Source organism: Lynx rufus, unplaced genomic scaffold (genome assembly GCF_022079265.1).
Source record: "Lynx rufus isolate CCGP_SWC_20201006 ecotype Redwood Valley unplaced genomic scaffold, mLynRuf1.p SCAF_6, whole genome shotgun sequence".
NCBI lineage: Eukaryota > Metazoa > Chordata > Mammalia > Carnivora > Felidae > Lynx > Lynx rufus.
In genome coordinates, this window is record NW_025814878.1 from 81,564,469 (window position 1) to 81,579,677 (window position 15,209).

The following is a 15,209-nucleotide window of genomic DNA, read 5'->3' on the forward strand; positions in this document are numbered from 1 at the left end:
CATCAAAAACTGAAATTAAACATTCATCATCATAAAAAGTAAATATAATTTAAAAAGCACACAACTGGGAAAAATATTTGACATCGGTCTATGACCAAAAAATTTTCATATAGTTCATATATAAAGAGCTTATGTAAATCTTAAAATGACAACAGAAAAAAGTGGCAAAGAATATGAAGTTTTTACTTCAGGAAAGAAGAAAAGATGGAAGGAGGGAGGGAAGGTGGGGAGGGAGAAAGAAAGGGAGAGTTGGAGGTAGGTAAAGAAGCTAAGCAAAAGGGACAAAGTAAACATGAAGGAAAAAAATCAAATTACTTAATTCCAAGTATTTTTGTTTTAAAGGGTATCTTTTTCACTTATAAAATTAGCTAAACTAAATTCTAAAGCCCAGTATTGTTGAAAATGATTTCAGAAATTGGAATGACTTTTCTGGAAAGTAAGTTTGAAGCTCTACATCAAGAATTAATGCCCTTAGATTGAAGAGCTCTAGTTTTGGCCATTCATCTTATGGAAATAATTAGGGAACATTTGAGGGCAGGAACATTCATTGTCACATTATATCCATATTAGTTCAATTTATCATTAATCACCAGAGATATTACAAAATATCCAACATTAGTTGTGAGGTGTATCACAAGTAATTTGTTACTATTAATAGTATAAGTACCAAACTAAACATTATTTAATAAATTAGAATACAGTCAAGGTTATCTCTGTAATATCACTCTTACTCCTATTACAATATACTTTGAGTGGGAATAAAAGGAACAGAGCAGTGGCAAATGCCCATGGAAATCTGCATAAACCAGAGCCTTTTTGAAAATGTTTATTTATTTTGAGGGGGCGGAGGGGCAGAGAGAGGAGAGAATGAATCCCAAGCAGGCTCCACACTGTCGGAGCAGAGCCCGACTTGGGGCTCAACCCCACAAACCATGAGATCATGACCTAAGCCACAATCAAGAGCCAGAGGCTCAACCGACTGAGCCACCCAGGTGCCCCCAGAGTGTACGTGAGAACTCACTGATTTGTGAACAACATATGTCTATGTGTGTTACAGAGGAGAAAATAATCAGAACCACTTATAGAACTGAGTTAGGTGCAGCCATTTAAGATATGCAATACAGACATTATAAACTTTGTTTTGGAAGAAGTTTGATGAGTAAATGTTCACTCTATGTTAGAGGCAGAAGGGAGGGTTGGGCACACGGTGATGTGTGTTTTATGAAAGAGCTGGGAGGAAGTTGACCTGTGTTAGAAGTGGTGGTCTCTGGGAGTAATTTTTCTTTTTTTTTTTTTTCAACGTTTATTTATTTTTCGGACAGAGAGAGACAGAGCATGAACGGGGGAGGGGCAGAGAGAGAGGGAGACACAGAATTGGAAGCAGGCTCCTGGCTCTGAGCCATCAGCCCAGAGCCTGACGCGGGGCTCGAACTCCCGGACCGCGAGATCGTGACCTGGCTGAAGTCGGACGCTTAACTGACTGCGCCACCCAGGCGCCCCATGGAGTAATTTTTCTTTTTAATGCTTTCCTGAATTTTCCAAATATTAAGTAGTAAGTGGACATTACTTAATGGCCAGAAAGAAATTACTGTAAAATTATGAAGAGGTACAGAACATTTACAAAGTTATCCTATAATCCTTTTACCTTCCTGCTCCATATACCAATTAAAAATATGTAATAGTAAATAGAGAAGAGGATTTATGCCTTTCTGATTAACCTCACAGAATCAATTCTATCATATACTGAAAAGAAAGACTCAGCACAGAGTAACTTGATCCTCAGCATGTCTTCAGCTAACCTGCCAAAGACAATTTTGTAACTCCTTAAACATTACACAATTAAAAACTAAAACAAAATATAATCATGACATATCATTTTATCCTTCATGAAAATGTATCCTGTTCTTTGAGGAAAGGAGTAATAAAGACTAAATGGGTATACTTTAGTTAACAGTGTTCATTCCTAAGGGACTAAGTTAATGCCCTCTCCAGGGAGAAAAATAAAACAGCATTCAGTGACCTTCACTGAACTTCATGCATTAACCAACTGAAAGCATATCTTTTTTTTAATGCCCTGAAAAACATGCTTCAGGGTTATAGGGTTAACACAATACAAAATGCTGCCAAACTTCCTGTTATTGTTGTTGTTGTTCTTGTTGTTTTCTTAACCCAGGAATCTTCCTATGAGAATACAAGTTTCACGTTGGGGTGATGGAAAGGAAGACTTCTGTCCTGTATCCATGCATCTTGTCCCAGAACTGCCTTTCTAATAACTCATGATTCTGAAGGGCACATAAAATATCATAATAAGTGCATTTTGTGTTTTAATTTATTTCTTGGGAGAATAGCAGTCATTATTAATGTATGTTCTTGACATATCATTGGATTCACATTCCCAACCATTTTGAATTACTACTTAAAATAGTCTTGTGAGGAATGCTAAAAAAAAATTCTCAACTAAGTTGCTGAAGCACAGTTGTTTTCTATGAGTTGTACTATTCTAATTCTGCTTTCTCAAACACTATGAATAGCTACCTCAGGGTTCTCAATCTTTAAATATTATTTTATAACACAGGAGTGTACTAGAAGTCTCTATTTTTTTACTTTTGGGGGAGGGAAATATCACTTTTCATATTTTTCATTGCTTGAAAGACAACATATAAATAAAGATTGATTTAAGTTTTGAAGTTGATGGTACTATTTTCTTTATTTGTACATAAAAAGGGGTCTACACAGGGTTTCTCAGCCTATGCACTACTGACATTTTTGACCAAATAATTCTGTGTAGTGGAGCGTTGTCCTGTACATCGTAGCATGTATAACAGCATCTCTGGCCTCTACATACCAGATTCCAATAGCACTCCCCTCCATACCACCCCATTTTGACAACCATAAACATCTCCAGACACTGCCCAAAGTCCCCTGGGGAGCAAAATCTTCCCTAGTCAAGAACTCTGGTCTAAGTCATATCACTCACAGAGAGCCACATGAGTATTATCTATCTTCTCTATCTACTCAAAGTCTTCAAAAAGTGAAATTCCTGTCTCTCAGATGTTGGGACTACTCGCTACTCTATTACTTTACTAGTCCTTAAGTAGTCTACCTAAGGTAAACTACTAAGCAACTAAGCAACAAAGACTTCCCTTAAAAAAAAAAAAAAAAAAACAGCTGACAAAAAAACTAGAATTTAGATTTTAGAGGTAACTGTCACAATGAAAATCCATTTCACTTCTCTTGACATTATTTCCTTGTTTTTATTTGGTTGTAAAAGTCATCTAAATTATTTTATGGCAATGAATATTCAAACTTTTGGTTCAAAAGTCCAAGTAAAGAGATTTTCAATAAGAAGCAAATAACAATATAATTCATATAACGCATACACTTTATTCATAAACTTTAAAACTAATGTAGCAAGAGAGTTGAGAATTTCCTTTTTATTATTTTACCATGTTTATTGGAAAATTATCAGAAAATGCAGAAAAGTATGTGGATTACCATAATTCTGCCACACCAAGATAACCACATTTAGGTGTTGATCTTTCCAGATGTTATTCTATTCATATAAATATATTCTGTACTATATCCTTAATAAATCACAACTTACACTCCATCCTATATGAATTAAACATAACGTTTACTAGACATTAAGGACAAAATTTGCAATGATAAATATACTTAGCTTTCTCAAACAACTATTTTTTACAGCACTAAAGCACACAATGTTGGGTATCTACTTTCAGCAATTATCTCCACATGCTACAATTTTTCTGTTTCTCTAACCCATATGCTTCAGCGGTAACAAGAGAGAAGGGAACCCTCAGGTACAATTAGGGATTTTTTTTTCCTTTTTTAATTCTATTCTATGTGTCATGTAGATATAGATGTCAAAAGTCCTAATTTTTCTGAGAATTCTAGGGGAAGGAAGAGAGGGACTTATATTTTCATGGCCACTCTTTATTTTCCTTTGTTCCGTATGGATCCACTGAAACAAATAACTAAAACCGAAAAAAAAAAATCCTCACACAAGGCCATTTACATGTTTAGAAAGTCACTGAACATTTTCCCTTGAACCTTAGAAATCCTCTTAATGTCCCTTCTATCTCCACATTCAGGAAATCAGGAACAGTTTCAGAACCTTTGTAGCTCCCAACTCATACCACTTGCCTGATTTTCCATGCCCTTTCTCTTCTCTTAGGAGAAAGAGAAATCGTCTCTGTTTTCTACAGAGTTCTTTACCCCCTGCTTGGTTGCCTGCACCACTTCTAGGTCAGTGGAGAGCCCTGAGAGTGTTGACGAAACCGAATTCTTGATTATCGTTAAGATTTCCAGTCAGAAGAATCCTGGTAACAAATTAATCTAACTCCTCAATCCAAAAAAGAAATTGAGGAAACCACATGACTATTCTAATTTTATATTTACTGACCACAGTTAAAAGCATGGATCAAGGTAGTAGAATAGGCACTTGTGAATAATTAGGAGACCTGCGGACCTGAGACTAGGGACCCAACCTTATGTAACTGGGTAACAGAGGCCTCATCTCAATCACTGTGACTCCTTTCCATTCTCTATAAAATAAGAATAGAACCTATGCTAATAAGAACATTGGTGACCCACATAATGGTCCACAAAGCATGTTCAAACAAATTGGCTGCTTCTGCCCTCAAAACAATACAGCAAGAGAGATACAGCATCTATAATTATTATCATCCTCATTTATAGGCCCAGAGGAATTAGTGGCCTGGTTGAATCCCATTGAAGTAGCAGAGCTCAAAACTGTCTTTGAATTCAAATACTACACCAAGTGTCTTCTCTCTATTTGGAGGGAAAACTATGAAGATATAATGACATTACATATATAAAGTTTCTTTCCAAATGAAAAAAAAGTTAATGAAAACCCAACACGTATTGCTGTATTTATTTTCAGAGAACATTGGTAAGATGCAACCACATGAGAATGAGTTCAGGTATTTTCCACATTCTTTCCAAATGGCACAGTACATTATAAAATAAAACTTATCATATCAGGATTAAAACATTACACTATGATGGTAGTTTTTACTTTCATGATGATTCTTTAATTTTTCTGTACTTGCTTTTAACATTTATCCTGCTCCTTATCAACTGGCAGGTGATCCAAACATTTATTCAGCCTAGTCTCTTACACATGAGTGTGTCTGCTTGTGTACATGTGTACACACACACACACACACACTTCTTCCTCCAGGGTTTCTGATAATGATTTGTTTTTGCCTTGCCTTTGACTATTTACAACACAGACTGCAAGTCCAGCACATTCATTTCCCAAAATGAACTGATTCTAAGAGACTCCCAGGAGCATTTCACAGTGGCCCCAATATTCTCCTTCACTGGCACAGAAAATTAACAATGTACTATATCTGAAAAATTTGAAGCCCCAAAAGCTCAAAAATGTGAACTCCTCAAATATTCTATGTTCTAGATTTCTAATTTCTTTTCCATAATTTTCATTCATTCCTCCCAATTGAACACATTTTTATGGAGTTTTCCCGTGTGCTGAGTCCAATGGTTTCAAATGATACAATTACTTCATCAAAAAAACCCCCCCAAAACAAAAAATAGGCATTTAACAAAAACACTCTCCATACTCAATCTATACTAGAATTTGTGGGATCCAAAGGCACAGTTGTTCTCAAACACATAAAAGAGAATCCACTACATTAGGAATTGCTTTTGAAGGAAATAAAGTAATTTCACTATATATACATTATATTTGCTTTTTTAAACCACACATATACTCCTGGGGTGCCTGGGTGCCTCAGTTGGTTAAGCTTCTGATTCTTGATTTCTGCTCAGGTCATGATCTCACGGTTCTGAGTTCAAGCCCTACATCAGGCTCCACGTTGACAGTGCGTACCACGTATATTTCTGATTAATATTTGTATTTCAGTACACTGGGACTCTAAACAACATTTTATCCTACCATAATTACCTTATTATTGTGGTTTCCCAACATATATTGATATAAATTTCATGCTATGACTTTTTTGCAATATTGAAAAATTTCATAAAAATAATATTCACATTTGGTTTAAAAAAAATAAGACAACAATCCTCCTCACACCCAATTGCAATAGTCTCAAAAAGGGAAAGTCTTTTGACTATGTTTACATTTTGGAGACTAAAAAATTTAGTTGAAAAAATATAAAATTTAAATAATAAAATAACTAATATATTTATATACTTATTATATATCTCTTCATGTGCTTGATTCTCATCTATGTAAAATGGGGCTTTAGATCCTCTACTGTAGTACTTTTCTCAGCATTTCTGTAATTCTGATAATCATATTATTATTTTAAGTGTTTTTGGAAATCTCTACTTACACTTCTGTTTCTTGTCCAATAAATTTTAGTCACTTTTTTCACATCACTCTAGGTGGAATAAGGCTGTTTATGCTTCTACTTACACCCTCAACTTTTGCTATTCTTTCCTCTTCTACCTCTGTCAGCTAACTATCCACTTACTTTTACTTTGTCAAGGTTGTAAAGTGAACTGTTAAATATTTGAGCTAATTAAAAAAATGTTCTTCTATTTAAGCCAGGCTGAATTGAGTTTTCTATCACAACAGAAACTCTCTTAAATTCACTGAGCACCCCAAACTGCTAACCCACTGGCCAGGAAAAGGGATGCTATAAAATGATTCTATTTTAGAAGCAAATATCATTGTTAAACCTATCAGTCATATTTGATCAAAACATATCTCATAAAACAAAATTATAAGATGAATTTCTTCAATAGTTCTAAGACAATATCGTACTCAGGAAAAGCCTTTCAAAAATAAAACCATTGTAGAATATTATTTGAAAACAGGGGGATACATTATTTATTTTCTAAAAGAGACACTAAAATTGAAGGAAATGGGTATGTATAGTGATCCTTGTGAAAAGATCTATTGCATTTGAAACATATTCTAGGGGTTACTGTGTTAAGTAAAAAGGCTACTGAAGGGTTACATGGCAAGTGACCATGACTTAATATAATTTATAATATGTATTTCACTTTATATTTAAGTCAAATATTCTTTTTATCAGGGCGACCTCTGAGTTTGCATAAAACATCCATTAATATATGTTCCCTCTAACTTTAACTTTTCTTTTTTTTTAATGTTTTTTATTTATTTTGAGAGGGCGCGCGCTCGCACGAGAGTGGGGGAGGGGCAGAGAGCGAGGGGGATACAAAATCTGAAACAGGCTCCAAGCTGTCAGTGCAAAGCCCGACGTGGGGCTGGGACTCACAGAGTGTGAGATCATGACCTGAGCTGAAGTCAGACGCTTAACTGACTGAGGCACCCAGGCGCCCCTAACTAACTTTTCAAAATAAGTGTAATAAATTATCCCTATTTTGCACTATACTTTTCTGCCTCTCTGAAGAAGGTTTTGAGATTCTACACCTAGTGAATGAGATTCCTCTTCCTTTGCGAAGCAAAACCACAGCAGTCTCAGACCTTCATGTTGTCTTCACTATATACTCTGTTTACGTTATGCTCAGCTTATCACACCAGGGTTTATGTATGGTTCAAAATATGTTATTCATGCCTGTAATAATTCACATCATTTCAGAAAGTATTTTAGGTAGCTTAAATAAATGTATGCATACAAATATAAGCTAGTAATATATAGGTGAAAAATAATAAGCCAAATATTATGTTTATAAAAAATTTGCAGTGAAACAGGCCATAATACCTTCCTAAATCGAGCTGTAAATTTCGTTCTGAGCTTCCTGATAGTTGAAATAAAAAGAAGTTGCAAAGATTTCAATTCAGGGGAAACAAAATTTCTGTTAATACTAAACTCTAAAAGAAATTTCCCTTAGGGACTGTGGTCAGAAATAAAATGAGGAGGGAAGCCTAGTGTGCCATTACCAGTGTTTTTTGGAATTTTCTCCCTGTTCCCCCATATGCATATAAAAGTGTCTTGCCATAAATACATCCCACAATGAGAACACTCTGCAGGGTCAGGTTCAAGCAATCAGAAAAACACAAGTTTTGTAAAAGCAGAGTTAAAGAGATCTAATGTCATGGTTCACAAAAGGAATTTTCCCGCATCCATGTCAGAACCAGAAAGAAAAATGAACAAATTATTTTTCTATTCTCTCTATATAGATATTATTTCACTATTCCTAATAATATCATTTTCAAATGAGTAAACTGCATTCAGTGAATTGGAGAGAAGTCAAACAGAAGCCTGATTTGTCAAAGACACATAAAAATTCAGAGGCATATCAATGATCAGAATCCAGAAGATATGAATCAAGTTATTCTTCATACTTACTCACGAGGGAGTCTTAAGATGATTGTATCTTAAATGTAACAATACAGAAAAAATCAAATTGTCAGTAGTCATATACCAAGATCATGTGATACAACTTATTAAAGGCTGTATGTTTCTGTATTTAAAAAAAATTATCTCTACAAACTACCCCCAAAGTCACAGCTTCTCTAGTAAACATTTAAATGTGTGTTAAAATTGGCAGCTCTCTAAGAGTGACAGCTCTCTTGTTCCATATTGAACAAATGATGAAGAAATCATTGATGAAAAACTTTGAAAATATCACTTACTGAATGAAATATCACCACAATGAAGTCAGAAATATTACCCAGACAATTGATAAAATATTCATTCCCCTTAATAAATGGGTATGGAGTCATCAATTATCAGGAAACTACCAAACACTGGTTTTGACTTAAATACACTTAATAAGTCATGGTCATTGGATTCATACTGATTGATTCTTCCACAATTTTCACTCAGAAAATGAAATCTGTGCAGTTAATTAGTTGAAAATAACAACTGCTGGTTCAATTAAATTTAACAAATTTCACATTCTAGTGTTACCATATGTACATTTGTTTGAAGTAATAATTAAACTTCTGTATGAGATTGCATATTTTAGAACAAAGTAAACAAATTACATTATGACATGGAAATACCTCTAAAAATACACATTTGCTTTCCTCTTTGAAAATTAAGCACAAATGCTTTAAGTGAATCTCTAATAAATGGCTGCAAAAGTTACTTGATTATATAGGTATAAATTTGACATAGCCATTAATAACTTCTACATAAAACTATGCACACTGGCAGTCAAAGGATACATTAAATTTCTCTCTTAAAACCATATCCATTAAAAAAGAAAAAGAAAGAAGAAAGAAAGACAAAACAAAACTTAGGAATGTTGCTTTGCTCTAGAATTAAGAGGCTGGAGCTTCATTCATATTTAAGTTATAGGAAAAATGATGGGATCAAAAAATATTTCAAGTTGGAAAAATGTGCAGAGGAAATATTGCTGGGCTTCTCGTAGGCAAGTACCTTGATACTTGCTTATTAGTAAAACAGAAAAAGAATAAACATATTTCAGGTTACTGTGCACTTGGTACAACATCTCACAAAATCTTAACAAATGCTGCCTAGGTGGATCTCAAAGCACCTTGATAAGGCATGCAGAGTTAGGGATATGATGTTTTGTTAACAGCCATTAAGAGATTTGCTCAAAGTCAATCAAGAATCTGGATCTTTTGACAAAACTCAGACTTGGGGTCTAAGCCTAAGCAAGGCATAACAGTTATAAGTGTGATTTGATTTTAACATTTGCAAATATGTGTTACCAAAAACTGTTTTCATCACGGCATAGTCCACTTTCAATAAAGAGCTCAATAAAGTTTACATGACCAACAATAACAATAGCTAAGGAATCCTATTCATATCAAATAAATAACTATAGAGTGACTATTACTTGCAAAGTATTGTGATTAACAACTAGAGTCATTTATAGCAAGTGGTTTATTCAAGTCCTTTCTCTCTATATATGATAATTTTCTATTCAGCTATTTTATCCAACCTCTACTGAAGACACTGTGTGACTTTGTTACAGAAATAAAGTTCACATTACAAATGATTTGTATATAAAACTACATTTTCACTCGAGTGCAATTTTCTTTTAGGAAAAAAAAAAAGTTGGCAGTGCCATGATCACCCGCGTTTTAGAGCAGGATAGAAACTAACCTCTGTTTCAGATACCTGGTGTTCTGGCAAATATTAATACAAATGCATCAACCTGAGGACTGTCTGTCCGGTTAGACGCTTTAAAGCAATGTTCTAAAAGTAAAGGCCTTAATTTGAACAGTCAACAGTGCTACTACGTGTTTGTGCAGTTTTCTTTCACATGAACTTTCGGCAGAAAAAGAGTTTAAAAGTAGGGATTGAGGTGACCTACAAAAGCAGTACGTCCAGCGTTCCCATTTTCGTCAACACCTTCTATTACAATACAGTAATTTAAGGACCAGACCTGCCTCCATAGACTCACTTCGTGACACAGCTCCGGCCGGCCGGACTTGACTTGCTCTGGGCGCCGGGATCTGGGTCCCACCTCAGGTCTCTGAGCGGTTTGTTCCCAGTGGATCAGGGCGGGTGTGTTGCCGGAGTCGTGTTCCATTGGCTACACTCTTGGGGACTGGCCGGGCTTTCCGACACTTGATTGGACGGAACTGCCCCCTGTAGGCCGAGATCATTGGAGGGTGCGGGAGCCAGGGGGCGGAGCGGGTTCCCCAGGATTCTTGACCGAGCGCGCTCAGCTGCGGAGCAGGGCGCCCGGCGCCCGGCCGGAGCTGGGCTGGCGGCCGCGGAGGGAGGACGGGAGGGTCCTGGCCTGGAAAGGGTCTCTAAGGAGTAGTGCGGTACCGGGGCTAGTAGCCGGCTGCCCCGAGGGCAGTTTCAGATATCCCCAGGCGGCGGCGGCTCTAAGACAGCATCTGTCACCGCTCTTACACAGTCCTCCTTGGGCCGGGCTTCGCTAGCGGCGGCTGGGAAGACGCGGGACCCAGCGTGACGAGCCCATCAGCTGTCAGGAGAGCGGCGAAGCGACCCGAGGGCGGCGGCGAGAGACACACAAAGAACGCGGTGAGCGGCGGCGGCGAAAGGGGGCGGCAAATTCGGGACGGCAACTCCCGGCCGCGCCCGCCCGTGCCGCCGCCGCCGGGGCTGGGTCCGAGGCCGCGGAGACAATGCGGCCGGGCTCCGACCCCGCGCGCCTCAGAGTGCGGGCGCCTGCGCTCCCCCGGCCCCTATTTGACCGTCCCTCGGATCGCCCAGCCCCCTCCCGGCCAGCTTGGCCCCCGCCCGGGGAAGGGGCGCCCCCTCGCTCCCGCAGCCGGGAAGGAAGTCGGCTCGCGGCCGCCGAGCCCGGCAACTTGCGAGCCGGGAAAAGTTTGCGGCGCCTCCGCGGGGCGGCGCGGCGCGGCGCGGCCCGCCCCTGGCGTCCACGGTCACCGCCGGTGACTTTCTGGACTCGTCGTCAGCCCGGGCCGCGGCGCGGCCGGTGGCGACTGCGGGGAGGGCCAGAGTACGTCCGAGGGCTCCCGCGCAAGGGGCTGCGGGTGAGTTGGCTTTTCCGGCACGAGGGGCTTCAGCGGTCCGGGGTGTCTGGGTTTGGGAGAAGGCAAGGAGAGTGCCTTTTAATACTTTTTAGAGCAGGCGGGGAGAACAAATAAAAGTGCGATTGCTTAAGAGTCGCTGACCTGCCACTGACTTGTGAACCGTATCGGTGGGAACCTTTTAGGAGCCAGAACTACTGAGGGCCTGTGCGGCGTGGGGGTTGGGAGGTGGAAAGATTAGAAGGTCGCGCACCAGCCCTGCCTGTAACTGGCTCTGCGTGACCTTGGACAAGTGACTTAACCACTTAGATCTCCTCATCGGTGATACATGAGACTAGAGCTACATGATCTGTGGTGTCTTTCCGTTTTTTAAATACATCTCGGTTTGAGATTTTCCTTGGGCCTCAGCGTGGTACACGAATTATGAACCAGTAGGCCAGGATATATTTACAGGCGCATGGATTCACCTTTCAGCCTGCTGATAAGTAACTTTTAAGTCTGATGTTTTCAAACAGTAATATTTGAGGGTTTGAGAGGGTTTTTTTTAGTGAGAAATAAACTATCCTTTGCTTAAAAACACTTCTTAAAACTGATCTACTTTGCTGCACCATTTGGAGTAGTAGGAGCCAGGCTGGGGACAGAGAACCAAGCCTGAGGGTAAAGTGGCAGGTGCCTCCAACGATCCCTTCATCCCATCTCTGACTCAATTTAGGGGGAGAACAAGGCTCTTATTATACACACGAGAGAGTAAACAGGGCAGGTGTTTTGTTGTCACTGTTTTTCTGTATTGCTTCTTTCTACTGAAAACTTTTGTGTGGAGGGCAGTGGGGGAGTAGTGGTCTCTAACTTCTGGCAAAGGAAAAGAAAATGTCACTTACAACCAAAGTAAGTCTTAAACTAATGTAAATCTTCCTTACAGAAACAGTAACACATAATGCAAGTACATCTTGATCTAATTTTAATGAAGGATTGAAAATAGCTGCTATGTTCAGTATCACTGATGCCAAGATGGCTTACTTACATAATCTTCTTTGTTGGGATGTGTTAGTGACGTGTATAATTTTGATAAATTATTAATGTTAAAGGTTTAGTCTGAGAATGCTTTTGGAATATTGTCATTACAGGTTGTGTTGCAATACAATGAAGTGTTAACTTTCCTTTATAATGATAACGTGCATTTTTTCCCCAAAAAGTGAAATCAAGCATTTTCCCTAACCCAAATTCTTTTAACTATTATATATTCGTCAGTACAGAATACAGGAGAAGTTATTTTGTTCTCTCAATAATAAATTTTCCCAGTTTTGTCATTATTTATGAGCATGCCTTCTAGGAGTTAGGTGCTCCACTGGACATTTTCTCTTCTCGTGGAGCTTATAACAACAAAAGATGATTTCTTTTAATGTAAGTGCATAAATATACTCAATAAATACTCACTGGAAAAAATACCCAGTGCTCAGATAAGAATAATTTAAAATTCTTTTCGCCCATCCTTAAAGAGAATCATTATCATGCTTTAGGGGAAAGAGAGAAGGTGTCAAAGAAAACTGGCAGAAAAACCAAGCTTAATTCCAGTATCTATCCTGAAAGATTGTATTTTAAAATAGGGATACAGATTTAGAAACAGACAAAGACAATTGATAGGGTTTATAGGCAAAAGATAGCAATACTGATTTAACATAATACATTTTATGACCTAGCTTTCTTTGAAGAGCACAAACCTTTGAAAAGGTATGTTTCGGGAATTATCAGTAGTTGTTTACATTGTGATTGAATGTCTAATTAAATGGCCAAATCATAACCATAATATTTCAATAGAGTGTTATCTGATTTTTAAACTCATTGTTAAAATAACATGAAATGAACCTTTCAATGTAGTTGCATGAAGGAAAGTATACCTTTTGAAATCAACTAAATCTGCAGTTAAAAAATTAACTCCAATCTTACACCAAATATAAAATAAGCACTGGAAGTAGCATCTTTCCAAGAAGGTCTTCACTCTAGATAAATGCTATGTGTGTAGAGGGATCCTGTGTGGACCACATCATGTATAAAATATTCTGATTTTCCTAAGGGAAAATAGTCTATGTATGTGTAATAGTCTATTTGTTGACATAAGGAATTTAAGTCCCCAATATTTATAAGCCTGGAAACTTCTGGAAAGCCTTCTAGACTTATTTAAAAGTAACCACTCAACCTAAAACATGGCATTGATATTTGAACAACAAGCTGACTTTGTAGAATGTGCATTCTCCTCATAGCAGGTTTGCTGGTTTGGCTGTCTTACAGGGGGTTAGAGCAGTGAAGTGAGTATGGTCCTTTGACCACTTGTATCAGAATCTTCTGTAGCACCTGGCAAACTTCAGACTGCTGGGCAACTTCCTACACTTAAAGGATCAGAATGTCTGTGAGCAGAACCTAGAGTCTGTATTCTTAATAAGCTTCCTCCCAAAGTGAGAATTAATCACACTAAATTTTGAGAATTAGAGTTTTCTTGCCAATGTTTAATGGCAACTGTTGCTTTCCCCAGGAACATTTAAAAAGTACTCCTACCCCACCATGCTCTCTGCCCTGATCACTTCCTCTCCAGCACCAAAATTGGTGGTTTCATCTCTTAGTTGTGGCCAGGGATCTCCTCACAAGCCACTTCTATAAGCAAGCCAAAATACCACCTACCTTCTAATTAATAAGCACAGTTAAGCCTGCTTTGGAGCACAGGGCCAAGAGACCCCTTCTACTATGGGATATTCCCACCACCCTCTCTTCCAGTCACCTCCTAAGTCAACTAGAGACATTAAGTTTCAAGCAAATAATTGGGAATGGACCCCAAGGAGCAGAAGGTGTGAGAGGGAACAGAGCTAGAATGCAGCATGGAAACCTATCCCCTCAACATAGTTTAACATCCATATTTGATGATTTTAGTTCTCAAGCTGATATTTTGGCAGTCAAGCGAGTGGCTGAACCCAGGTCCCATGCTGTCTTATTAAAACTTTCATTTGCAAACCCATAAAATGGCTTCTGTAACCTCTGTATGCATAAAACCCCAACATTTCAGTATTTTCATGTTTATTGAAGAAAAAGGGAAGAGTTTAGGAGAGACGTTCAAAGCATAGGCTAAGGGGTCAGCCACACCTGATACAAATCCTAGCGTTGCCATTTATTAGCTAGGTGACTTTGAGCTGTACCCTCTACCTACCCTCTATGCTTTAGTTTCCTTACTTGGAAAATGAGGATAATAGTATCCGCCTCATAGGAGTTGTTTTGGTAATTATGTAATACACAAATTAGTGACAGATAATAATTTTCACTCAGTACATACTCCATATATGTACTTTTAATTTATTATAGTAATTTTTTAAAAATTTCTTTTCTAGCCCTGGAGAGTTGCTGTAGAAGAGGGATAAGAGAGGAAGACAACACAGGAGGAGATAAGTCACTCTGGATACAAGGGAAGGTCATACCACTATATAGTAATTATTGAGCAGAGGGGAAAGGGACAAGGGAAGGAGTAGACTGCAGTCCAGCTAATAACCTGGGTTTCCTCATGTATCACCCTGGCTCAGGTGCTGTCTCCTCTACCCCCTCCCTTTTTATACCCCTTTATTTAGTACTTAAATACTTTTCTGATTCACTTTGAGAAACATTGATTATGTTGTCTGCCTCAAAATGTTAATCTTGGTTTTGGATTTTAGGCTCTGTGATCCTCAACCTTGCAATGGCTTAGGGGTAGCAACTGTCTCCTCTCTTGGAATCTAGCCTTTGGAATTATTGAAGGGCAGAGATTTCTGTCTCTGACCCCAAAGGA

The 15,209-nt window shown here is 38.3% G+C and overlaps 1 protein-coding gene across 1 annotated transcript; it reads left to right on the top strand.

Moving 5' to 3' along the window:
* Positions 1 to 11,038: 11,038 nt before the first annotated feature.
* Positions 11,039 to 14,808, top strand: LOC124528677 (putative uncharacterized protein encoded by LINC00472). Its single transcript, XM_047102428.1, has 2 exons — positions 11,039 to 11,410; positions 14,779 to 14,808. The coding sequence occupies exons 1-2, from the start codon at positions 11,039 to 11,041 to the stop codon at positions 14,806 to 14,808; spliced, it is 402 nt and encodes a 133-aa protein (XP_046958384.1).
* The last annotated feature ends 401 nt before the right edge of the window (positions 14,809 to 15,209 follow it).